Genomic DNA, 27,406 nt, shown 5'->3' on the forward strand with positions numbered 1-27,406 from the left:
GGATCAAAGAGAAGGGAAGTGTTTACGCACAGCAGCACTTCTATACTAAACCCTTCAGTGACTTTTACTTTTTATTTCTTTTAAAAAAAGGCAGCTGGTTATAAACTGAGCACCCTCTTAAACACACTTAAATCCCCGTACTCTGCAGACAGCTGCTCCTTTCTGCTGCCAGGACGGTCATGTAAATGTAAATGTACTTTATTTATATAGCCCTTTACAGCCACCTCTAGGTGAGCCAAAGTGCTTTACAGAATAAAACATACAGAAATACAACATACAATCATGAGACAGAGCAAAAAATAAATAGAATAAAAAAGAAAAAAAGGAATAAAAAGTGTCACCACACTACTGGGTATTAGGAATGTTCGATTTTGCCCAAAAATTAAATCTCAATTTTTTTCTCTCAAAATCCGATTTTCGATTACGATTACGATTATTTTGTGAATTGACAAAAGGCAAAGAAATGATTTCAAATATGCTGTTTTTTTATTGAACATTTGCCCCATTGGGCTTTAAGTGCAAACTTTGCTCTTATTAAACCAAGAATGAATGAATAAAGTGCAAAGCTCTGTAAAATAAGTTGAAAAAAAGTTTTAAAAAATATAATAAAATATAAAGTTTTATCTCTGAAAAAAAAAAATCAGCAAATCAGCACTTGCCTTGCCTTGCCTTCAGTACAGTAAGTTATATGTCCAATTAAATAAAACAAGACATTTTCTAATTAAACTAAACTGGGTCTTTGCATGCTAAATAATAATGCAACCCATGAAGGAGGTAGAGGTGTGTAATGTCACTCATTACATTTGCTATTCACATTTGCAAGTTTTTGCAAGGAACACGAGCCGGTCTACGGCATCTGGCTTGAGGGATGCCCGGTGGCATGTTAGTATCACCATGGTTACAACGCCCCCTCCTACACTAAAGAGCCTCTCCCATGGGGCACTTGTCGCAGGTATTGAGAGGTATTTCCATCCATCATTAATATGGTATCAATCATTAATATGTGTGCAGACAAGGTAAAAAAAAAAAAAAAAAGTGAAAAATCGATTTTACGAGTTTCACGTTTTAACATCGTTCTAATTACATAATCGCGATTACGATTTAAAATCGATTAATCGAACAGCCCTACTGGGTATTAAAAGCCATTCTAAATAAATGGGTTAAAAGACGGGCGGCTGCTTTCTGCCCTAGTTGAAGGCTGATAGAGGACTTGGAGACGCCAACACAGAGCATTACAATAGTCTAATCTCGGGCTGATTAGAGCATGAACAGCTTTGTCTAGGTCGGGACCATTTAAAAAAGATTTCACTTTGGCTAGGAGGCGTAACTGATAAAAACTAGTCCTAACGACGTTATCGGCTTGTTTGTCAAATTTAAAAAAACTATCAAAAATCATACCCACATTTCTGACATAAGGACTGAAAGAAGAGGACAAGGCGCCGAAGCTAGTCGTCATGTAATGAAGGCATTCTGTTGCTCTTCATGTCAAAATGAAAGGAATGAAACCAGTATTCTAGGGTCAAGTCTGTGGACGTAACTGAACCTTTACAAACTGCTGTGGGCTTACCGGGGTCAGGCTGGATAGCCACGGCAGCGTTGTGGGGCAGGTACTTGAGCACCTTGATCTTTGGGAAGGGCAGGTGTCCTGCAAACAGCGGCATCACTTCAATCTGGACTTTGTGTGTAGCGTCGGCCTTGACGGGCATCACCACCATCCCTGAACTCTTCCCACACACCGCCCAGTTGCTGCTGCTGTCGGCCACTGGGGACACACACACCTCACCGTTAGTTCCACTGACGGGAAACTAAGGGTGTAACGATACACTAATCTCACCATACAAGATATTGAGGTCACGATAACGATACAATATTATATTCTTTGTTGTAAATGTGTACATATGTAATGTAAATATGTAATATGAAATCAACTGAGGATAGTCATTTCTGAGGAGGGAGAAGGGGTAGGATTAAATAAGCACATGCTTCTTTCTACTCCTTTTCGGACATGGTAACATTGTTTTGTTTTATTTATCTATTTTTTTTGTTGTTTTGACTATTTTGACTTATGTGTTATTTCATGTTTTCCCATGTTCTGAATAAAGCTTTCATTCATTCAAAGCTTTCTTTCATTCATTCATTATAGCAGTATTTTTTAACAACCTTGAATGAGGAACATATGACTGGAAAAAATGGTCTTTTATTTGAAAGACACAAAATACAAAACAATACTGTGCATTTGCCCTATTGTTACAGTTTGTAATGCTTTAAGTTGTGCTGTAATGCTGTTTTAAGTTTTAAAGAGAAAGCCAGGCCAACCATTTTCCACAAACTGAACTAAAAGTAAATGTCAGGTTTGCATTATGATCTTCAGTTTCATACAAGTACAAATATTTAGCCACAAACTGAATAGTTTCTCTCATGTATGATTTGACTTTTTTCTTTTCCAGAAATTTAACAACTAAAATTAAATAAATAAATAAATAAAAGTAAATAAAAACATACAATTTTACATCATAAAAAAGATTGATTCATGCTCACCTTATAAGTGTAATAGGAGATTTATTTTTGTTAAGGTTATTTTGGTAATTCAGGGTTCATTATTTTATAACTATATTCTTTATATTCTGATGTAAATCAGGGACTATAATGACACTAGTCAGTTTATCTGTAGTGATTAGTCTGTTTTAGATTGGGCGGAGTGATACGCCACAGTACGGCACTAGGTGCTGTGTTGATGTTCTAAAATCCTACACTGTTGAGGGACATTAAAGTACACTGGAACTCAGCAGAAGTTGTCCCCGTGTTTATCCTACTCACCACCCCAAAAAGGTTTAATTTAATAAGGTAAGGCTTAACTCTACACCAGCCTTACATAAGTAAAAGTTCAGAGCTCAAAACCCTGCAAGAGTCCCGTGATCGGGACCAAAACGGGACTAGTTTCTTCTGAGTGGAGGAAGATTTTGGTCCGCGGGTCGAGGCGCGGTCGGCACCAATACACTGCTCGTTACTAGTCAACACAATAGATTAATATTAATAACCCAATATCTCGGTACAGTTTGTCACCTCCACGACACGTATCGTGACATTTTTGTATCGCGAAATTTCGTGGCACGATATATTGTTACACCCCTAGTGGAAACATGCTCAGTTACAAAAACCAGTGATCAGACTTCAGAATGATTTAATAATACATTTGTCTAGTATTTAACTATCAGTGGGAAAACAATGATTGTACATAAATGGCAAGCAGAAGACCTTTTTGTTTAATTGTACATTTTTCCTTTAATCCAAATCTATCTAAATTCATTCATCAATTATTTGATTCAATTGAATATATTTTTCTTAAACGCCAGTTATAAGAGAAAGTAAAGGCTTACTTAAACTTGTAAACTGATAATCTATTATAGATTCAGCTGCTAATAACTGATTTCAAATGAGAAACCATTTCAGTACTAATTTCTATCTTGTTGACCAAAACAAGTTAGTACGTTCTTCTTGGCACATTTTAGGTCATAAATGACAAAGAAAAAAAAAAAGCTAAAAAAAGTATTGAAAGTGATAAAGGTGCCCATTAAAAGTGATAATCTCCACCTAGAAAACAAGTTCGGTCAAATTGCCTGATATCTTTAATATCATTGCGCTGGATCAACTGCCAGGTGGTAACCACGGCAACGGAGATTCAGAGGAGAAGAGCCGGCTACCGCAGGACGGAGACATGAGCGGTTTTGTAATTTCTTTTTTAATTGATTTGGTGAATTTAACAATTTTGATGACTGATGCAGAAGAGGAGAGAAAAGAAACTAGGCGAGCGGAGCCGAGCGGACTAGAATATCTCCTGTTGCTGAGTCGTATCTCAGGTCCGTCAGCTGTGGCTTGTTAAAAAACTAATGATTTACACTGAAAACACATTAAAGCATGAATAACTGATTTAATATTTATGTTTTTTGGTCGGGCATTATCCCTTACTTCAATTTCCATGTATTAATACCAACCGTGGTCTAATGCTCCTTCAGTAAAACTCTACCACATACCTTCATACATGAGTTTGGTGGTTTTGAGGCCGTCCGTGTCAGTCTTGCTGTCCTCTGCTATCTCTCCGTCTGCAGGTTCCGTCAGGCGAGTGATGCAAACCTCCAGCCCGCAGAGCAGCCCGGAGCGGCAGTGCTGCTCCCCGGCAGGAGGAAGGATCTGCGCTCTCACGCTGTACAACGTCTACAAACGGCCAGGAGAGAAGCTTATTACAGGTACAGTTTTTAGGCAAGGCAAGTTTATTTGTATAGCACAATTCAACACAAGGTCATTCAAAGTGCTTTACATCAACAAGCAGAAAGACTAATGTGACCATGCCATTGAATTTTGAAACATTATTTTTGGGTGACATAATGTTCGAAACAAAAACTGCTGACTATACTGTTGGCAGCCAGTAAGAAATGTGTTACAAGGAAATGGTTAAAAGTAGAACCCCCACTATCGACGACTGGATTGGGATCATCTACCAGATTTATGTTATGGAGAAGATCTCTTCCTCCCTCAAGGTTGAGAAAGAAAACTTTTATAAGATCTGGTCCAAATGGACTGAGTATGTGAAACCAATCACATCTGATTTCATGTGAACTATTCTTTATCTGATGTAATGATTATAAACATGGGTGCTGCTCCCTGGTTCTGTTTTTTTTATTTTTCTGTTATTGTTTCTGATTACTGTTCATAAAAAACGTCTGGAGGACAGTAGGGACAAAATCATTTAAGTTAAAGATTGAATTTAAAAACGTGTTAGATGGAATCCTGCTGTTCTAAATAAAAAGAACATTTCAAAAAAACAAGACACAATTAAACAGTAAATAACAAATCAAATGAAATAAAATGATAAGAAAAGAGGTAAAATAATAAAAAGCAGTTAAAGTTCTTAAAAAGTAAGGGCAGTAGAGTTCAGCAGGTTCATCTCATTCTTACAATGGCAAGAATTATGTTTCTATACGGTCAAAACGTACAAAGACCGGGTCAAATACAGTATTACAAAAGTAATATGTAACAATTTGTACGGTTTAATTAAACCAATTTGACAATTCTATACCACAATGCCTGTTTCCAGGTCTTATTTCACACACTGATGAGAATTATGTTTCTATACCATTCCATGCTACTGAATACGGCATGTACGGCTGCGTCATAAAGAAAACACGTCCAGTTTCAGTTTTAAACAGATCGTGAGGTTGTTTGCAGATTTACTGGTGCAGATGTTGCAGATTTCTCTACCCGAGCAACAGAATGCAATGGAAACCATGAGGAGCTTAATCAACCAGTACATTGAAAAGAAAAGTAATACATGAGGTGTGAAGATTAGAGGTTAGAGTCTGTCTATCAGACAGGTTGATTGTGCAGGAATCCAACACAGTTTGTAATAAAGAACTCATTTGCAACTGAGGAGAATTACGTTTCTATACGGTCAAAACGTACAAAGACCGGGTCAAATACAGTATTTTAAATGTATAATTTGAAGTTGTGCTATCATTTGTCCAGAAACGGAAAACAACAAGTATTCTTGTCCGTTGTTATGGAGCTTCACCTAAAAGAATCAAACTGAAACAGAATCAAGCGTGTGAGTGACTTACAGTGACTCTCTCCAGCTGGAACTGGTAGTGGAAGGGTTTGAAGGCCGACGTGTCTTGGTCGAGCGGAGAGAAGTTGGCAGAGAAAACACATTGTAGACAGGACGGCAAATCATCCTTCCACCTCACCTCCCACAGGCAGAACACGCTGTGCTTACTGCACAGGAGCTGCACACAAGAAACACAAGAAACACAGCAAACACCACGTCAGTTCAGGGAGGACAACATTCAGTTGCTGTAGAAAGAAAATCCATGGAAAAAAGTATTTTTAGAAAACTTAAAACTCCTCACCCTGACTCACAAATTATTAATTATTGCGTAAAAATTATTACAAAGTATCAGGGCCAAACTAAGACAAAAAAAAAAAAAATGGAAATAACGAGAATAAAGTCCTATTATGGGAATAAAGTTGTAAAATTACGAGAATAAAGTCATAATGTTGCGAGAATAAAGTCGTAATATTACGAGAATAAAGTTGTAAAATTCCGAGAATAATGTCGTAATATTACGTGAATAAAGTTGTAATATTACGAGAATAAAGTTGTAATATTAGGAGAATAAAGTCGTAATATTACGTGAATAAAGTTGTAATATTACGAGAATAAAGTTGTAATATTACGAGAATAAAGTTGTAATATTACGAGAATAAAGTTGTAATATTACGAGAATAAAGTTGTAATATTACGAGAATAAAGTTGTAATATTACGAGAATAAAGTTGTAAAATTACGAGAATAAAGTCATAATGTTGCGAGAATAAAATCGTAATATCACGAGAATAAAGTCGGGAAATTCCGAGAATAAAGTCGTAATATTACGAGAATAAAGTCGTAATATTACGAGAATAAAGTCGTAATATTACGAGAATAAAGTCATAATGTTGAAGAATAATCTCGTAATATTACTAGAATAAAGTGGTAATTCATGAGAACTCTAACAGGAAGTGCTTCTTCTCCCTGTGTTAAAATGAGGAATATTGAGCATCTTGTGAAGTTATATTTTGGTATCAGTTTCACAAATAAGGAAATACTTAATCTTTTGGCACATCAGCATGAAATTCTTTTCAGTATAAGGACTTTAAAATTATTGTGTAAACGACTGCGTCTATTTCGAAGAAGGAACCACACAGACTTGGAAGAAATTGACTGGAAACTATTCCCGTCACTGCTCTGCAGCACAATCAAACCAGGGTTGGAACAAAGATCAACAGAAAGAACCATCTTTCCATCTTATTCATACTTCCTCAAATAAACCAGAGAATTTGCAACATTTGTATTTAAAATGCTGTGATACTTGTTTTTGTAAGACGTGTTGTTCCTTCTCACCTGATGTGTTTTAGTGTTGAGGGACTGCAGCTCCAACGATGCCTGCTGTTTCTCCCCCAGCTTCACCTCTGCCAGAGTGAAGTTTACATCCGACACGTTCTGCACACACACCTGGATGTATTTCCTGTGGAGAAACATCAGCCATCACGGGTCAGACTTGCACGATTAACAATGTCCGTGGTAAAGACATCCCTCTTTCAGAAGCTTGCAATGAAAAGTGAATATTTAAGAACACGTTCATTTCTGTGAGAACGTTGAACTGAACGCAACATATTTGCAAATAAAGAACTTGAACGTGAACTTGTTCATTCTGCAGATCATGAACTGGAATTTGAACTGCTCATATTATGTGAGTTTCAGTTTCACTGTTTAGGTCCAATTATTACAGAATTATCCTCCTCATTTCACCAGTGGGCAGCACACACATTTAAAATACTCGACGAGATGACTTCACACTACATTACCCACAATGCAGTGCACACTAGGATAACAACGGGCACCATCTCCATGGCAACGGCGGCCCGAGCCCGGTGCATCTTTACATGACCAGTGAAGAGAGAGAGACGATGAGGACGCAGATGATGATCCTTATCATTATCTGTGGGAATTTTACACATCGTCTCCCAAAGAGTCAGACGGTAAAAATCTAACCTTTCTGTTCAAATGATGTCCACCTGCGCTGAGAAAACAAGTCTGAACATCTGCCTCGTCAACTTCACATTTGAAACAAATAATAATTATATAATAATATATATTATAATAAATGAATAATTGCTCGGGGTTTATGTTCTGGGTCTCTGTAAAGCGCCTAGAGACAATTTCTGTTGTAATAGACGCTATCCATCCATCCATCCATCCATTATCTTACCCGCTTTATCCCTTGCGGGGTCACGGGGGTCTGCTGGAGCCTATCCCAGCTCATTTCAGGTGAGAGGCAGGGGTTACACCCTGGACAGGTCACCAGTCCATCACAGGGCCACATATAAACACACAAACCATGCTCACAATCACACTCACGCTCACACCTACACCTGTAATAGACGCTATAGAAATAAAATTGAATTGAAACGTCATGTTGAGTTAAAGCATCCGTCCAGTGTGAGGAAATATCTGCAAGTCCTTGACAATCAAACAAAGTCATCAGGAAAGACTACACTGCAAAAACTCAAAATCTTAACAAGAATATTTGTCTTATTTCTAGTTTAAATGTCTCATTTTTAATCAAAAAAATCTCATTACACTTAAAACAAGACTCATCACTGGAAAAAATTTCCACCTGTTTCAAGTAGATTTTCACTTAAAGGGGACATATTATGAAAAACATGTTTTTTCTTGTTTTAACATATATAAAGTGGTCTCCCCTCAACCTGCCAACACAGGGGAGATGAAATCCCATGAATTTCTGCAAGGTCTGTGACCCCCGCCTTACAGAATCCCCCAGTGTCACGTGATTTTTTTTTGAGCCGATTAGAATCTGCGCCTAGGGTGACGTCACCCGAGGCGCAGAGGTTCAGCCTCCACTGCTGAAACCACGCCCACAACCAGCTCTCTCCGCCGGCTCGAGCGTCCGCCATTGTTCAGCAGCGGTGGCTGTTTCCACAGCGAGGGAGAGTAGAAATGAGGTTTTGCATCGACATTTACCCTCATAAAAGGATCAGATCCCAAAGCACGGACCCGGTAACTGCATACGAGTCAGCGGTAAGTTCTTTTTTTTTTAAATGTTATTCATATTTGTATGATCTTTGCATGGGCTAAGTATTTAGCTTAGCTCCAGAGCACCGGCGCCGCATACGGAGCTGCCGGAGCTGCTCACGGACCGGACCGTCGAGGAGCCCCGGGTTCGGAGCTCCGGGCTCCGGGCTCTATCAGTACCGTAATACATTTTTCTTCTGTGGTTTCAGATCTTTCAAGCACCTGGAGCTGTTACAGTTAACAGGATTCATTTGTCTTGTAACATAAGAAGTGAAATGATGAGGAATCGGAGTAAATAACCATGGTGTACCTGTTTAGAATTAAATTCAATCTTCCTGTGTGAAGACGAGGTGACTAAAGGCTGATTTATGGTTCTGCGTTACACCAACGCAGAGCCTACGGCGTAGGGTACGTGATGATTTAACACAGAACCGTGGACACGCTTTGCTACGCAGCCGCTGCTCTTCTGCCCGGAGCGACGCTTTGTCTCCTCCCCTGCTACACGTCATTCAAGCAGCCAATCAGCGCAGAGCCTCATTATCATAGCCCCCCCCCCCCCCTCGGAATGAAGCACAGAAAAAGGCTTTAGAAGCGGTAAAACTAGTGACATGGCCCACAGGCTGAATTTCTGATTTATGTAGAAAAAACAAGCTTTAGATTGTTTTTAAGACATTCAAGGGCTGTTTAAAATATACATTAAATGCCATAATAGGTCACCTTTAAAATAAGTAGAAAAATCTGTCAGTGGAACAAGATTTTTTTGCTTGTAATGAGAAGATAAATCTTGTTCCACTGGCAGATTTTCCGACTTATTTCAAGTGAAAATTTACTTGAAACAGGTGAAAATTGTCAAATAAGTTATTTTTCTGGTAATGACTGTGGTTTTAAGTGTAATGAGACTTTCTGACTAAAAATGAGACATTTTAACTAGAAATAAGACAAATATTCCTGGTAAGATTTTGAGTTTTTGCAGTGCAAGAAGACCCAACAGCCCAAACCCCCCCAGTCCCACCTGCAGCCTCTGAGTGAAGTTGAAAAGCCACTAGGAAAATACATGATTGTATACAGTGAACAGTTTTAGGATAGGGTGGCGTTTCATTCGTATTTCTCACCTAAAAATATTGAAATTAATTAAATTTCAACTAGTTCAAAATGAGAATGGTGAACTATGAACGTGAACTGTTCATTTTTAAACTGTGTGAACTGAACTCTGAACTAGTTCATGAGAAGTATGAACTTGCATCACTGCCTAAATGTGGTGCTTGGTAACGCAGGCAGGCGTTTCCAGGATCCTCAGGTCTCACCTGTTTCCAGCAGAGAGCAGCGAGTGTTTGGTCTTGAAGGGGATGTAGAACGTGAGGGCGAGCAGCGTGGAGTAGATGGACCAGGGGCAGTCGATGGACATCTGCGGACAGACAGACAACATCCTGTAATTGCATGATTGTGCATTACAGTACTGAGTAGAGGGCTGCATTGACCCAACGCAAATCTGCCGGTAGCGGGCGGTTTGAACTCTGCTGTGGGCGGCTAAAAAAAAAAAAAAACCCTGCGGGATCAGGATGTAGTCTAGCGACAAGATGGAAATCAATGACATGTTTATTTTTTCTTTATTTTCTGTTTTTCCTTTCTTTTTTTATATGCTACCTCTTTAGGTTTGCCTTTAATTTTTTGTTGTCATGTACTGTGTATTATGTGTGGGACCCCAGGAAGAATAGCTGCAGTTTTGCTGTAGCTAATGGGGATCCAAATAAACCTGAAATCTATAAACTATAAATTATAAACATGGAAAATAACCTCAAACAAGGTCTTTACAAAACTAAGACAAAGCAACAGATCAAAGACGCAGGGGTTGGGACCTCAGTCGGTCAGCAGCATTCTCTTCCTCCACAGCAATGGAATGTTTGACCTTCTTTTTCCTTTTTTTCCTTTTTTTCTTCTTTTTTCCTCTTTTTCCTTTTTTTTCCCTTTTTTTCTTCTTTTTTCCTTTTTTCTTCTTTTTCCTTTTTTTCAAATTTTTTCTTCCTTTTTCCTTTCCTTTTTAATCTCGATATTTCGACTTTTTTCTCAAGATTGTACTTCAACATTAATCTTGACATTTCAACTTTTTTCTCGAAATTTTGACTTTTTTCTCGACATTTTGACTTTTTTCCCGACATTTCGACTTTTTTCTCGAAATTTGACTTTTTTCTCGACATTTCGACTTTTTTCCTGACATTTCGACTTTTTTCTCGACATTTCGACTGGATTTTTAGATTTAAACCAGTTTGTCTTTTTTTACTATGTGTATATATTGCTGCAAAATGAATTGACCCATTGGGGACAAATAAAGTTATTATTGATTGATTGATATTGACTGAAGCGTTCATGTCCGTGAGCCTCACCCTCTGGTCGATGGCGGTCATGGGCGTGTCGGGGTGGCTGTAGCTGCGAGGCCGATGCCGGACCTCCCCGTTCGTCAGCCTCTCGTTGGCCGGTCGCTCGGCGCCAGACGGGATAGTGCACAGAACTTCCAGCTGGAACTCCAGGACGTGGTAGGGAGGAGTGGGAGGTAGGCTGATGCTGGTCACCTTCTCAGAGGACTGGATGGACAGGACGCTTTCACCAACCAGCTCTGGATGAAAGAGAAAGAAAAGGCCAGACCAGTCAAACTGGTGCTAATAGCTGCTGTGGTCAGCTTTCTGCAAAAAACAGACATGTTTTGATGGGGGGGGGATTGACAGGTAACCAGTAGGCCTGTGTTGAAAAAAAAAATCGATTTTCCGATTCTAAATCGATTCTCCATATTAATTTCTAAAAATCGATTCATATGTCTAAAGATCGATTTTTTTTTTCATCTTACAACTTTTGGTATTTTTTTTTGCCCAGAAAAGGAATGTTTTGTTGGACACGAGAATAACTGGTGCCATGTTTTTGCTTTTAAATATGTTTAAAGGTATGAAAACATTAAAGTTTTCAGTTATAATTGCATAAATTGTCTATATTTCATTACTTTATATACTGTCTTGGGGTTACAATTGCATAAAATGCTAAAAACCAAATTCTCAAAAATTAAAAATCGAAATAGTACGAAAATGGAAAAACTAAAACCGATTTGATCCGTCTCTGTTTCCTCCCTGGATCTGTTTGGTAATTCTGCCCCACGATGTTTCTGTTTGCAGTTCTATCAGCATTCTGGGAGCTGATTGGTCCTTACAGCATCATTAGCTGCAATACTTGCTGTTTAATCTCAATATTCGTCATGGTGATAATGTGTACTTCTTGGAATTATGTACAACATTGTAAGAAGATATACCATGAACGGAATAAATGAAATGAAATGAAAAAAAAAAATATAATACTAGTATCAATATGTTGCAGAACTACAGTCATATCATTCATGCAACAGCTCAAATAACTGTTTTAATAACAATAACAATAACAACTAGAAAATTTCTGGAAATTTTGATATGGGCATGCCCTACCGCCCATTCGAGCCCTCTCGCTGCTCTGGTTTGGGGCTGCAGTGTTTGTGTTCGGGGCGGTTTTATGTCAGTTTGAGGTGTTTACGGTTGTATTTCATTCATTCCTGTGCTCCCAATAGCTATTAATGGGGCGCGCTTTTTGCTGTCTAGCGTCCCCACGGTAACGCTTTTGACTGAGAAAAGCAATGCCCATCGAGGCACGATGGAGACGCATCCAACGATGTATGCCATGCATGGGTGCACGTTCCGGTTCAGGCTACGTTAACGGATAGGTTTTTTTTCCACCATGGTTTAAAAAAACCCATCCGAATGAATGGGGCCATTTGGCATGGATTTTACATTAAACTTTCCTTAAATCACAGCTTCATGAAATTTTAATACGTTGAAGGTCACAGCGTGCCGAGTCAGGGAACATTTGTATGATGTCTCTACGATAATCTGTTGCCTAGCAACAAGCGTCCAAAGTCAAACGGAAATTTAAAAAAAAATGAAAGGTCAATATCACAAAAACTTAAAAAAATGGCATAATGAGGTTCTAGGCTCCGTTAGTGCCAATCGGGCCGAGTGTTTGAAAGTTTGAACTATGTCTCTACGATAAAGTCCGGCCGAGCAATAAGCGTCTGAATTTTCGCCTTTTTTTTGGCTTTTTGGCATCTAGCGTTGCCACGGTAGCACTTTTGACTGAAAAAAGTAATGCCCATCGAGGCACGATGGAGACGCATCCAACGATATATGCCATGCATGGGTGCACATTGCGGTCCGAGCAGTATTAACAGATTGTTTATTCACATGCTCTCCCATACAAATGCATAGGTTTTTGTTGCCATGGTAACAAGCCCCATAGGATAGAATGGGACAATTTGGCTTTAATATCTCAAAAGCTGTAAACGACAGCGTAATGAGACCTCAGTATGTTGTAGTCCACATCAACCTGAGTCTTTTAACGTTGGAACAAAGTCTCTGCGATACCGCGTTGCCGCGCAACAAGCATCCGAAGTTCCGTTAGCATCAAAATGAACAATGTGGAATATCTCAAAAACCGTAATAGCAAGCATGACGAGACTAAAATATGTTGCAGTACAAAGCGTCCCGGGTTTGTCAATGTTGTAATGATGTCTGTACGATAAACCGTTGCCTAGCAACAAGCGTCCAAAATAAAATAGATTTTTTTTTTAAATAGAAAGTTAAATATCGCAAAAACCGTAATAAGTAGCATGATGAAGTTTTATGGTCCTTTAGTGACTATCGGGCCGAGTGTTTGAAAGTTTGAACGATGTCTCTACGATAAAGTTCGGCCGAGCAATAAGCGTGGGAATTTTCGCCTTTTTTTTTGCTTTTTGGCAACTAGCGTTGCCACGGTAACCCCTATTACGGAGAAAAGTAATGCCCATCGAATCACGATGGAGACGCATCCAACGATGTATGCCATGCATGGGTGCACGTTGCGGTTCGGGCCGTATTAACGGACGAAAAAAAGTGCGGAATAAGAATAATAATAATAATAAGAAAAGGGAAACCTTTTCTGGGTACTAATTTACGCCTTCATTTTCATGTTTTTCCTCATTTTTTCGGCCGTGTTTTACTTTTTGGGGATTTTTTTTTTCCACATCAGTGCGGGGTCATGCTGTACACCCGCTGGTGCGCAGTGGGACTTTTGCGACTTTAGCATGCTAGCAGCATTGCCCTTTGGGCCATTCTGGACGATTGCAATATGGTCATGCCACTACTTGGCATGCCCATAATTAATAACAATCGGAATCGATTCTTGACATTTGAATGGATCCCCAGTCCTAATAACCCGATAACAGTAGGTTCCGCTGCAGAAACCCAATTTGGAACAAATATTGTCGGATAATTAACTGAAAAATCCTTTGCTTCTACGTGCGTTTGTGCACATCAAGAAGACCTTTGAAGGGTAATAATGACAGCAGTGGGAAAGGCTAGGAGGAATGATCATTCAAAAATAATCAGTCATACTATTCTTCAGTCCACACTTTCATCACGGTTTAAAACTAGTGTAGTGGATGTTTTTTCTGCCCTTCAGATGCAGGTACTGACCGGCGGTGGGGCTGCTGATGCGGGCGGAGCAGCTGCTGGAGGGCAGGATGGGCATGGTCTCCGTGTTGCTGAGCTGCAGAGCATCTCCTTTCTTCACAGTGTAGTGACCCGTCAGGAGAGTGAACTTCACGGTCTGAGGAAGACCGGCCAGCAGAGGCTCTGGACACAAACACAAGAGAGTGAGCAGCACGTACACGCTGATCACAACTGGTGACACACCGGCTTATGTTTAACAAGATGTTCATTATAGTCACTCATTTATAAGTACTACAGTAATCCCTGGCTACACTGCAAAAACTCAAAATCTTAACAAGAATATTTGTCTTATTTCTATTTAAAATGTCTCATTTTAGTAAAAAAATCTCATTACACTTAAAACAAGACTCATCACTGGAAAAAACAACAATTTTGCAATTACTTGAAACAGGTGAAAATTGTCAAATAAGTTATTTTTCTGGTAATGACTCTTGTTTTAAGTGTAATGAGATTTTTTGACTAAAAATTAAACATTTTAACTAGAAATAAGACAAATATTCTTGTTAAGATTTTGAGTTTTTGCAGTGTATAACGCGATTCACCTTTCACGTCTCACTGCTTCACAGATTTGGATTGTGCATCGTGTTCTGCATTCTGATTGGCTAAATGGTGTCCCCACTTCTTCACTTCCTGTGTCAATAACGTTGGTTGCTTAGCAACAAGCTGAGAACGGCCAATGAGTTTCAGCAGCAGCTCAAGAATGGGAACTTTGATGAATCGTTCATTACAGTCTCAGATATAATCCATGGTGCATGTTGGTTTAGAAGAATCTTTTTGTCCAGAAGAAAAAAGAGCGACAACAACGACCCATAACTATGTTCTTCTCTGGAAAAAACACCCCTGCACCGCGGCTTTAGAGGAAAAAGACGCTACAGAGCGAGTCAGGATGCAGCGGCATCAGAAGAGCAGTGGAATACACACACTTTGTCCTACTGTACTTATTGTAATTTTTTTCATAATGATAATGATTTTCTCCCGTTCAAATCCAATTACTCGGGTCGTGGGGGGTGAGGGGGGGGCAGGGGGGGGCTGCTGATCTCCGCAATTTGAAGCCTTGTATAATTGTAAAAAAAAAAAAAAGTTGCTACTTCACAGATGTCACCTATCACGGGTTCTTTTTGGATAGTTTTGGATACGGTTAGTGATGCACCTAATGTTCGGTAACCGAAATTGTTCGGCCGAGAATAGCAAAAAAAACACTTTCGATGTTCGGTGGAATAAGTGGGGAAAAAAAACAACAATTAATAACGGCGTGTTTAGATGACGCAAAAGAAGTGTATAAAACAAAATAAAGAAAAAGAAAATCAATCCCTTTCCCATATTAATACTAATTAATATTAATTAATATTAATATTTTTCTTTATATTGTTTTATCCACTTCTTTTTCACTTTTTTTACAATGCACTTTAATGCATTTTTTTTGTTTTAAGACCTATGTTACAATTTTTCAGCAGTCAGTTATAGGCCTAATGTAAGCTCAATGATGGCCAAAAAATATATAGCTAATTTATTTATTTTAAGTTATTGTGCCTTGTTGGTATAAAGTCTGCTGGAATATTTAAAAAATGCTGGGAAATGTTCAGTTGTTCATGTTCAATAAATATTTCTACCTTGTAAATTTATTTGATATATGAAATGGTGAAAAAATTGGCAAAATAAATGAAAAACTGTGAATAACCATTGTTCGGTATGTTATTCGGTATTCGGACAAGTGTTTATTATTATTTTCGGTTTCGGTTTCGGCCACAAATTTTCATATCGGTGCATCACTAGATAAGGTTAATGTTTCATGAAATCTTCACGTCGTCCTGACATCAGTAGTTTGACCTAAGATTTGACACTTTCAAAATGTTTCCGTGAAATAAAACAGCCACCTGAGAGCGGCTCCACGGTGAGCTGGGGCTCCTGAGAATAAACTTCATATCGGACGGATGGGTAGATGTGAGACAGGACGAACTGCACCTCTCCAACTGTGGCACAAAGCTGCCGCAACGTGTACGTCCCCGGCTGTCCACTCTGCACAGATTCAGAGGAAACACAGGAATTACAGAGCAGAAGGGAAACAGTGGACAGTATGACGACAAGAGAAGAGATGACAACAATGAACAAAGGCAGTAATACTTATATTTTCAATGATGTCAACGGGTTAACGTGGGGGTCAGCAACCCGCGGCTCTTTAGCGCCGCCCTAGTGGCTCCTGGAGCTTTTTCAAAAATGTTTGAAAATGGAAATAGATGGGGAGGGAAATATATTTTTTGTTTTCATATGGTTTCTGTAGGAGGACAAACATGACACAAACATTCTTAACGTTTTCCAATGCTGTAAAGATGTGTAGAATAATTTCTGTTAATGAAGATTTGCGTCAGAGACGCACGTTTCTACCAGCAGCCGGCGCCAGGCAGGAGCTGTTGTAAACAAACCGGCCAAAGGGATTAATGTTTCCAACGGGAAAAAGAGAAAAATAACTGAGAAAAGAGGATTCAAAAAAACAAAAATATCTAATCCTTAAAATAGGTAAAAACTAAACAATATGAAGGTTTAATTACTTTAAATCCAGATTGAATCCTTTTTTATTTAATTTTTTTGTTTTAATATTGTTGCTGGTGTTTCTATGTAATATATGCTGAGTCTGTTTGTTACACGTTGACCCAAATAAGTCATTTAAATTCTGATTAAATGAAAGAAAATTTACAAAAAAAAGTGGATTAAACTTAAATAATTCACGTAAAAAATAAATTAAAACATTAAAAAAAAATTTAAAAAACAACCTTAAAATATATAAATACTATATGACAATATGAAGGTTTAATTACTTTAAATCCTTAAAATATGCTTGGAGGACCTGGAAATAATTAAAAAGAACCTTCCCAACCCCCAGACCTGTAGAGGAATTGGAGAAAGACCATCAAACGTGTTTTCCATGTAAACCTCAATTCAGAATTACTATTTCCATGTAAACCCGAAGGAAAATAGTTTAATTCTGAATTATTTAATTGGGAATAATTAATTCTGAAATAAAAATCATCATGTAACCGTGTCCGGTGCAGCAGTAAAGAGCCTCTTACTGGTGCTGTGAAGACGATGCTGTTGTTTCCGGGCTCTAACGTCACGTCCTCCACCTTCAGCATCTGGGCTCCTTCCTTCATGGCGACAGTGGGGGGGCTGACACAGTTGGGCGTGTCCGACGGTGATCTGTTGTCATGCCGACGCATGAGCAGGTGAGTGTTTTTACACACCACCCCTGTGGAGATGAGAGAATTGTCTGAAGGACTCCTGTCCTGGATCTCGTCCAGCTCTAGCGGAGGGCCGGGGGTCATGGAGGAGGGCAGGCCCGAGGAGTGGCCCTGGCTGAACTCCACCACCCCCTGGTTGCTCTGTCTCTGGGCTCTCTTGGACCGTCCGTGAGTCCCCCCGTGATCCACGTCGAAGTGAATGCTGGCCACCAGCTGCTGGATGTTCACGGAGACGGGCATCAGGCACCTGAGCGTGAGCTCCACCTGCAGGACGGCTCCGGAGTGCACGGAGGCCGTGGGTGGGACGAACTGCAGCCGCGTCAGCTCGGCAAACACACTCATGCCCAGGGTCACCTGGGGAGCTGGGGGAGAAATTATAAAGATCAGGGATAGGATATGTACGGAGCCGTGCAGGAGAAAAAATATTGAGAGGGGAAGATTTTGTTTTATTGTGCACTTCCAGAAAAAAGTCCAAATGTCAAGATTAATGTTGAAATACAATTTCAAGAATAAAGTCGAAATTTCGTTAATAAAGTCGAAATTTCTCCTTTTTTCTCAACATTTCAACTTTATTCACAAAATTGTACTTCAAAATTTATCTCGACATTTCGACTTTTTTCTCAAAAAAAAAAAAAATCTTCCTCCTCTAAAATATCATTTTTATTTTTCTCCTGCCTGGCCCTAATACTCTTCCGTAATTTATGTAATTGCTACCTACTAAATTCAATGATACTTTATCAATCCTCCAAATGAAATTATGTGAAGATTATGTTATATAGATGTATTGTTGAATAAATAATTGTTAGCTGTAAGAAAAAATATTGTCCGAGATATATGTTTTTGTTCAAGATTTCCAATGCAAAAATATTGTTATTTGCCTTTTGTTTATTCTGTAATTAAAATCAGCAATAACTAAAAAATAAAGTATTTTTCTAGCTAATAAATGTTCCCTTCGAAATGTCAAGAAAAAAGTCGAAATGTCGAGATTAATGTTGAAATACAATTTCAAGAATAAAGTCAAAATTTCGTGAATAAAGTCAAAATTTCGAGAATAAAGTTGAAATACAATTTGGTGAATAAAGTGTACGGTAAATGTCTCCTCCTCCATCAAATCCAGTTAGGAGAGCGACTGACAGCTCAGCAGCAGCAGCCGTAACTAACTAACTAACTAACTAACTAACTAACTAACTAACTAACTAACTAACTAACTAACTAACATCCTTGGAGTGGAACGTTAAGGGGACGTTTCTGAAGTTATGCAACTGCATATGTGTGATATGTGTTTCAAATTAATATCGTAAAGCCAATTCGCCTTTTTTCTCAACATTTCAACTTTTTTCTCGAAATTGTATTTCAACATTAATGTCGACATCGACTTTTTTCTCGACATCTTTGACAGAAAAAAGTTGAAATGTCGAGATTAATGTTGAAATACAATTTCAAGAATAAAGTCGAAATTTCTCCTTTTTTCTCAACATTTCAACTTTATTCACGACATTTTCAGTTTTTTCTCGACATTTCGACTTCTTTCTCGAAGTGCATAATGAAAAAAAAAATGTCCTCCTTTAAAATATTATTTTTATTTTTCTCCTGCCTGGCCCTGATACTCTTCCGTATTTTGTTCTTTTGCTATTGTTTTTTTCCAACATTTTGTAAAAGCAAATGTATCATACACTGATTTAGAGAAGACAATTAACATTTAAATTGATACTTAAATTCTTTATACACCATATTCATTTTGAATTAAAACATGCAACTGATTTTCAAACATCTTAACCCATCACGACCTAAGACAAAAAGCTTTCTGAAACCATTTCATGAACACTTAAGTGTTCATTGATTTCCCTCGGGAGAAACTACAAACTTGAAATAAAACCACATTGATGGGTTAAACTTGTTTTGTTACGAATGACAAATTAGGCCTGTGTTCAAAAAAATCGATTTTCCGATTCTAAATCGATTCTCATATTAATTCCTAAAAATCCATTCGTATGTCTAAAGATTGATTTTTTTTCCATCATTACAACTTTTGGTATTGTTTTGTTTATGCCCAAAAAAGGAATGTTTTGTTGGACACGAGAATAACTAGTGCCATGTTTTTCCCTTTAAATATGTTTAAAGGTATGAAAACATTAAGGTTTTCAGTTATAATTGCATAAATTGTCTATATATCATTACTTTATATACTGTCTTGGGGTTACATTTGCATAAAATGCTTAAAACCAAATTCTCAAAAATTTAAAACCGAAAAAGACTGAAAATGGAAAAAATAAAACCTATTTCATCCGTCTCTGTTTCCTCCCTGGATGTGTTTGATAATTCTGACCCACAATGTTTCTGAAAGCAGTTTTATCAGCATTCTGGGAGCTGATTGGTCCTTACAGCATCATTAGCTGCAATACTTGCTGTTTAATCTCAATATAATACTAGTATTAATATGCTGCATAAATACACAGTCATATCATTCATGAAACAACTCAAAAAACATAATAACACTAACTCAAATAAATATCGGAATTGAATCGAATCAAATCTTGATAATCAATTCTGAATCTTAAGAATCGGAATTGATCCCCAGCCCTGCTACAAATGTCATGATAGACATTGTTTGTAAAAGTTAAAATAGTTTGTTTTGAAAAAATGCTGAAGTGATGCGCAATACTTGGGCATTAAAGATAAAGATATTATTTTAAAAAAAAGAGGCAAAAAGCAAAGAAGAAGTGAAAGGCCAGCAGTGGGAGGTGATGAACTTACAGGCGTCTCCATCTCCAGACGGGCCAGCAAAGCTGAGAATCTCCTGACAGAAGAGCTTCCTCTCCTCTGTGCTCAGATTCACATCACCAGCCAACAAGGCACTGGTCTGCAAGTAGCTGGTGTGGGTCGTCAAGGAAACCATCCATTTTTGTATCAAACCGTTGCCTCTTTTAGCTGAGATCTGGTTCCAAGTGGTGGGTTGAATGCCAGAGTTTGTACCAGAACCAGAGTAATGGAAGAGCCAGGTGGAAAACATGGCTCAAAAATCACATATCGACTTAATAATTCACTGTCTTCATATTCCTGTCTTTCAACGATTTAAAGTCAATGGTAACAAGGGTACAAACGATGGCTGCACACAACTCAGTCACTCACGTATTCACCTTCGTTGGTTCTTCTCGTCTTTCATCTGTTTTTCATCTGCACTGACATATTTATGCCAGCGTAAAGCGACCTGACCATCTGGTATCTACGATTATGTTCCTTTGATCAGTTGATTTCTGGTCTGATTTCACCCCTTGTACTGATGTGATGGCACAAAGGACTGGGAGTCTGCATTGGTGTTTCATTTGATTGTCTCCAGATTATCTTTACTATTCTTTTTTCTGACTTCCTGTCAGGTTCATGTGTTTTATCAACCTCGTCATTTCCTGTCAAAAGAGACCAAGTTACATACGGCACTTTTCCACCAGCACCTACTCATCTCTACTCATCTCAACTCGGCCTGGTTTCTTTTCCATAACAATCAGCACCTGGAGCAGAAGTAGGAGGTTGGAGAAGCTGCTGTGACGTATTTGATTGTGTATCTAAACGAAGAAGACAACAACACTAAAGATGTAGAACCTGGAGGAGATGATAGATGTGCTGCTGGATCTGTGGCTTGTGTTTAATATCAAGTTAAAAAATGAGAGTGAGAGAAGCTTCAAGTGGTGACGCTTTTTAATTTTTTTTTAGTTTGTCTCTGCTGCTGAAAAGTCAGTTGCACTGCAAAAACTCAAAATCTCGTTTTTAGTCAAAAAATCTCATTACACTTAAAACAAGAGTCATTACCAGATAAATAACTTATTTGACAATTTTCACCTGTTTCATGTAAATCTTCACTTGAAATAAGTAGAAAATCTGCCAGTGGGACAAGATGTATCTTCTCATTACAAGCAAAAAAATCTTGTTCCACTGGCAGATTTTTCTACTTATTTTAAGTGAAAATCTACTTGAAACAGGTGAAATGTGTTGTTTTTTCCAGTGATTTTATCTAGAAATAAGACAAATATTCTTGTTAAGATTTTGAGTTTTTGCAGCGTGGGAGCCGTGAGCAGCTATGAAGAGACAGAACTCCTGGTAGATCTGGTCGTTCCTTATCTCCGTCTAGATCTTTTTAATTCTCTCCTCAGCACCAGGTTTATGAAAATCTGCACCTCAGAGTTGGATCATGAAACAGACTTTTGCTGCCGTTGCTGGTGGAATAAAATGAACCAGAATCCGTCAGAGTCTCTTTCTCTGATTTCCTCCTCCTGACTCAGACGTCTGACTCTAACCCCCCGACCAATCGGTGGCCTGTAGTGTGATGATGTCAGATACAGCCGACTCAGCAGCTTAGAACCTCAGCAGAATAGTTACAGAAAAGTATCTACTCTGCACGTTACACCCCTTGCTGAAAAGAACCAAACCGAGTCTAGTCGGGCTGAGTAAGTGCTGATGGAAAAGCGCCATAAAAAGGTAGAAACCCGCCTGCTTCCTCCTCACTATTTGTGTCTCCTGGCTGCCGTCGGTGGTTTAAAGGATACTCTTCAGTTCTGTGCAGCAGCTTCTGACACTCGGCCGTCTGTCTCCTGGTGTGAGTCACGGGGAGACTCCAGCCCTCCGACACGTACGACTTCAGGGCTTCTTGCAAAAAGCTTTCTGCTCGCTCAGGATCCCCCTTCTTCCTATTGAAGAAACACAAAAACATCAGCTTCTTTACTGCACTAAAGCACAGAGATGAGAGGACTGGGAAACGGCTTTGTTCAGAAGTTTTTACTATTACTTGTTTATAATTAAAACACACTAAACAAGAATAGCGTGATGGTGAAATCCCACCGCCCTCACAAGTACACTTTAAACATCACTTTCTTCAATCAATTTCTTCAGACAGTGTGCATTTACACTTTCTGTGTTATTTAAATGTGGAGAATTTTTATTCTAGGATGCTTCATTAGCTTATTTTTGCCACAACTTTAACAACATAGCTAAGAAGAGAAATTATGTCGGCACAAATCTCTTGATATGGTCAAAAAGATAGTTACTATACTAAAAAGATAGAACTATACTCGTTTTCAGACAGATAATCAATTATATATATATATATATATATATATATATATATATATAGATATATATATATATATATATATATATATATATATATATATATATATATTCTGGTACCGTTTAATATTTACATTTATAATAATTAGAACTACTAATATAAAACACTGAGTATTGACATTTTCATTGTCAACTAGTTTCTGTAGTTAACACCTTTTACTCTCTTATGATGTCATAACCTTTATTCTAATACAACTCAAGCACAAATGATTTTGTTTTAATGTATGTTCTGTTTCTGTAATCAGAGCAAAATCCGTGACAAATGACGCCTTCAAAAAAGGCTTGTTATGATAACACGTTAACCAGCAGTCACAGATTTTACATATCTTAAAAAAAAGGTCAATGTGCCATCAGGGGCAAGCACAACTATATTTTTTCTCTGATTTATTCATCCTGGTTTGGATTTTTTGGGGGATTGTAAACAGAAAATAGCCGCCAGCTCCCGTGAAGAGGACTAATCAACAAAGGACTGAAACAAGCATCACATTACACCCAGTTTTAGAATCGCTGCATTTGCTCCCCGTGCGCTTCAGGATCGATTTTAAGGTTCTCTTATTAGTTTTTAAATCTCTTAACAGTTTCGTGCCTTCTTATCTGTCTGATCTGCTTTTATCCTATAAACCCCAGCGGACCCTGAGGTCGTCCGGCTCCGGCCTTTTAGGGCCAGTCCCAATCCCCCCTAGTCCTACTTTTCAGTCCTAGCCCTAAATTTTGCGCGTTCCCGTGAGGGTAGTGGTGTCCCAATTCCTCTTTGCATGTAGGGCTAGTGGACATAACGAGGGCTAGTGGACATAACGAGGGCTAGTGGACATAACGAGGGCTAGTGGACATAACGAGGGCTAGTGTGTATGAATCTAGCCCTTCACAGCGAGGGATTTCAGATGCTGACTCACTGGCCGAGGGCTAGAGAAAATTTCCCAGAATGCTTTACGTCATCATTTGCAGACTGAATCAAACAAAAAAACATGGTGGACATTTCTAATTTTTAGTGAATAAAATCAATATTTTGAGTTAGTTTCTGCATAAAAATGCGTTTTGATTACATTTCTAGCGAGAAATATATATTTTACTTTCATAATATTCACTCAGTGATAGGGGTGGGCAAAAATATCGATATGGCAATATATCGTGATACTTTTCCAGTGGATTCAATATCGATATTCAAAATTTGAATATCGATTTTTTTTTTTTTTTTAATATTTTTTATCCCCGATTTTTTCCCATTATATCACCCAGTGCTCCTACCTAAGTGACAGTCCTGGGCATTGCCACTCTCTACCAACCCTGGGAGGGCCCTGCAAGGAGCTCAGGTTTTATTTCACGTTTTATTTCATTTTATAATTTATTTTTTATATAACACAATTGCCTGTCCTTAAGAAAAATTATGGACAGAGGTTTATTTATTTATGGATTTATATCTATACTGACTGATCACTGTGCCTGTCCTTGGTTTTAGTACCATCTTTCTTGTGTTTATTATCATTTGCCACATAATTAAAGCAACCTCATACTAAATTTAATGTTAATTTCATATGATGTAAATAATATGAAAAACATATACAAATATGTTGTAACTTTAGCTTGTATAGTTATAATAAAACATTGTTTTGACTCAGTTTGTCCCATGAATTGTCACTATAATCTGATGAACGTGCAACTCGGATTTTAAGATCCATCACTATCATCTGATGTACATATATACAACTTGGATTTTAAGATGTGTAATGCATTTTTAAATTTTTCGGTGAACTATGTAGAATATAATAATCGGGATATCGCATAATCGGGATATCGCAATGTGTATCGTATCGTGGCTCAAGTATCGTGATGCGTATCGTATCGTGAGGTCCTTCCCAATACCCACCCCTACTCAGTGAATGTACATAATCAGTCGCTTGCTCGTTTTTCAGATCTCACCAGAATAAAGGCTAATTTACGGTTCCGCGTTACACCAACGCGCGCCGTACCCTACGCCCTACCCTACACCGTAGGCTACGCCGTCGATTTAACGTGGAACCATAAATCAGCTCCCGAGCCGGCGGCTCTTCTCATCCCGAAAACATCGGATCAAATTTCTTAACAGGCGTTATTTGGATAAACTGACCCCAGCTTTTATCTCTGGGCTTCCTGATATGGTGTGACGTATGTGCAAACGTAACTACGCAGTCGCTTACGTACCCGAACGTAAACCACGCAGTGACGTAGCAAGTGGTGTCCCAATCCCTAGAGAACATTACAAGTACCCTGAAGTTTGTGGCTTCATTTTTAGGGCTAGTGGTAGAAAGTAGGGTGAGGATTGGGATTGGCCCTTAGTCTTTCTTGTATCCCCTTGTTTTAACTAGCTGTTCTTGTTGTTGTCGTATGGTTTGAAGTTGTTCTTATGCTTGTTTTAGCATATCTTGCTTTCTAGACCTACTTTTAGAATTTTATGTTATACTTTTAAACTCTTTTAGTGTGTATTTGAACTTCTTTTTCTTTTTTATTTGTATGAAAAGCACTATGCAAATAAAGACTGATTTGATCAGTTTGTTTAATCTTTCTGCTTCATATTGAAATGCCAGCTCTAATTCCCCCCGGCTGAAGCGGCAGCTTCAATCTCGTACATGTAGAACTCAGCCAGGCTTTTCCCCACCAGCCGGGCGGACCTCATCCGGCCGATGGCTCGATACATCTCCATAGCAGCATCACAGAGCTCCTGATGCAACAGGGAGCCAACGAGGGGGTGACAGGGGAAGAGAGGAGAGAAAAGCAGTTAAAATCAACTATTTCCAGGACGTTACATCATATTGATTCAAAAACTGGGGCAAGAGTTTCCACTGTCACCGAGTGCGACTTACAAGATAGTGTCTTTCAAAAGCTTCTACGGATGACAACGCTTCCTTCAGCTTTTTGTAAGGGCTCTGCAAACTGTTGACTGTTGAGAAGATCAGAGGAGAATTAAAAACAATGCAGTTATTTTTGCACTGCAAAAACTCAAAATCTTAATAAGAATATTTGTCTTATTTCTAGTTAAAATGTCTCATTTTTAGTCAAAAAATCTCATTACACTTAAAACAAGACTCATCACTGGAAAAAACAACAAGTTTCACCTGTTTCAAGCAGATTTTCACTTAAAATAAGTAAAAAAATCTGCCAGTGGAACAAGATTCTTTTGCTTGTAATGAGAAGATAAATCTTATCCCACTGGCAGATTTTTCTACTTATTTCAAGTGAAAATTTACTTGAAACAGGTGGAAATTGTATAATAACAAGTTATTTTTCTGGTAATGACTCTTGTTTTAAGTGTAATGAGATTTTTTGACTAAAAATGAGACATTTTAACTAGAAATAAGACAAATATTCTTGTTAAGATTTTGAGTTTTTGCAGTGCAGCTGTAGTTTATGGGAGTAAGAAGGGTCCAGTTTTGAGGAGCATCTCTCAACTTGTTGCAATCAGATTGTTCTTACCAAACAACAGGAGCTAAAACTAGAACTAGTTTTCCCTCACCGGTCTCAGGCCTCTCGTCTCCCAGTCCTGCCAGCAGATCCACGGTCCGGTTCAGGTCCTCGGACGTGGGTCCCTTCTCCGACACCAGGCCACACAGTTCCCCCAGAGACTTCAGCTGGAACACGCAGCACACAGACATTCAGAAGGGAACGTTTATTAGCTAGAAAAATACTTTAGTTTTAGTAATTGCTGATTTTAATTACAGAATAAACAAAATGCAAATAACAATATTTTTGCATTGGAAATTTTGATCTCGGAAAATATTTTTTTCTTACAGCTAACAATTATTTATTCAACAATACATCTATATAACATAATCTTCACATAATTTCATTTGGAGGATTGATAAAGTATCATTGAATTTAGTAGGTAGCATTGAAATAAATTCTAAAACTTTGAAAAAAAAGTCGAAATGTTGAGAAAAAAGTTGAAATGTCGAGATTAATGTTGAAGTACAATTTTGTGAATAAAGTTGAAATGTTGAGAAAAAAGGCAAAATTTTGACTTTATTAACAAAATTTCGACTTTATTCTTGAAATTGTATTTCTACATTAATCTCCACATTTCTACTTTTTTCTCAAAATTGTATTTCAACATTAATCTCGACATTTGGACTTTTTTCTTGAAGTGCACAATTACAAAAAAATTCATAAATCTTCCCCGCTCATATATTGTTTCTCCTGCATGGCCCTAATACTCTTCCATAATAAATGCTCCTAAGTTGAAACAAAGCATTTTTTCTAGTAATACGTCCTCTGCCTCTGTTAAAATTGAAACCAATTACAAGATTTCTGAATCTTTTGGAGTGCCAAAGGTACACATCCCTCAACTTGCACAGCGGGTTAAAGCCACAAAGGATATTGGATTAAAACCTTATCAGTGGCGTACGCCCAGAGGCCGACGGTGTGGGAGCAGTTAGCAGCGAGCTGAGCCTGATCGCAGCAGCCCTCGATCCTGTGCAGAACCTCCAAGCAGCTGAGGAACACCCAGCAGTCCAGCGCTCCGTCAACCACCTGCACCTGAACAACAGACGGGTTTTAGGGAGACTGACATGTTGGATAAGGTGTGTGTAATGGAGCTTTTCCACCACCACCTACTCAGCCCGACTCTCCTCCACTCGGTTTGGTTCTTTTCCACTAGGGGTCTAACGTACCGAGTAGATACTTTTCTGTAACTATTCTGCCCAGTGGAACAAGATTTTTTTGCTTGTAATGAGAAGATAAATCTTGTCTCACTGGCAGATTTTTCTACTTATTTCAAGTGAAAATTTACATGAAACAGGTGAAAATAAGTTATTTTTCTGGTAATGACTCTTGTTTTAAGTGTAATGAGATTTTTTGACTAAAAATGAGACATTTTAAATAGAAATAAGATAAATATTCCTGGTA

The 27,406-nt window shown here is 38.3% G+C and overlaps 1 protein-coding gene across 1 annotated transcript in view; it reads right to left on the reverse strand.

Moving 5' to 3' along the window:
• Window positions 1–27,406, reverse strand: part of trappc10 (trafficking protein particle complex subunit 10) — a 57,302-nt gene that overhangs the window by 4,791 nt on the left and 25,105 nt on the right. The window contains exons 8-22 of the mRNA XM_061723059.1: window positions 26,891–27,037; window positions 26,019–26,133; window positions 25,369–25,445; window positions 25,135–25,226; window positions 21,952–22,092; window positions 20,168–20,283; window positions 17,246–17,775; window positions 16,055–16,196; window positions 14,145–14,303; window positions 11,007–11,236; window positions 9,930–10,030; window positions 6,934–7,057; window positions 5,613–5,777; window positions 4,032–4,212; window positions 1,568–1,762 (exon numbers count right to left, since the gene is read on the reverse strand). Coding sequence (XP_061579043.1) covers window positions 1,568–1,762; window positions 4,032–4,212; window positions 5,613–5,777; window positions 6,934–7,057; window positions 9,930–10,030; window positions 11,007–11,236; window positions 14,145–14,303; window positions 16,055–16,196; window positions 17,246–17,775; window positions 20,168–20,283; window positions 21,952–22,092; window positions 25,135–25,226; window positions 25,369–25,445; window positions 26,019–26,133; window positions 26,891–27,037 — 2,515 coding nt within the window. The remainder of the gene's footprint in view (window positions 1–1,567; window positions 1,763–4,031; window positions 4,213–5,612; window positions 5,778–6,933; window positions 7,058–9,929; window positions 10,031–11,006; window positions 11,237–14,144; window positions 14,304–16,054; window positions 16,197–17,245; window positions 17,776–20,167; window positions 20,284–21,951; window positions 22,093–25,134; window positions 25,227–25,368; window positions 25,446–26,018; window positions 26,134–26,890; window positions 27,038–27,406) is intronic.

Source organism: Cololabis saira, chromosome 6 (genome assembly GCF_033807715.1).
Source record: "Cololabis saira isolate AMF1-May2022 chromosome 6, fColSai1.1, whole genome shotgun sequence".
Classification (NCBI taxonomy): Eukaryota; Metazoa; Chordata; class Actinopteri; order Beloniformes; family Belonidae; genus Cololabis; species Cololabis saira.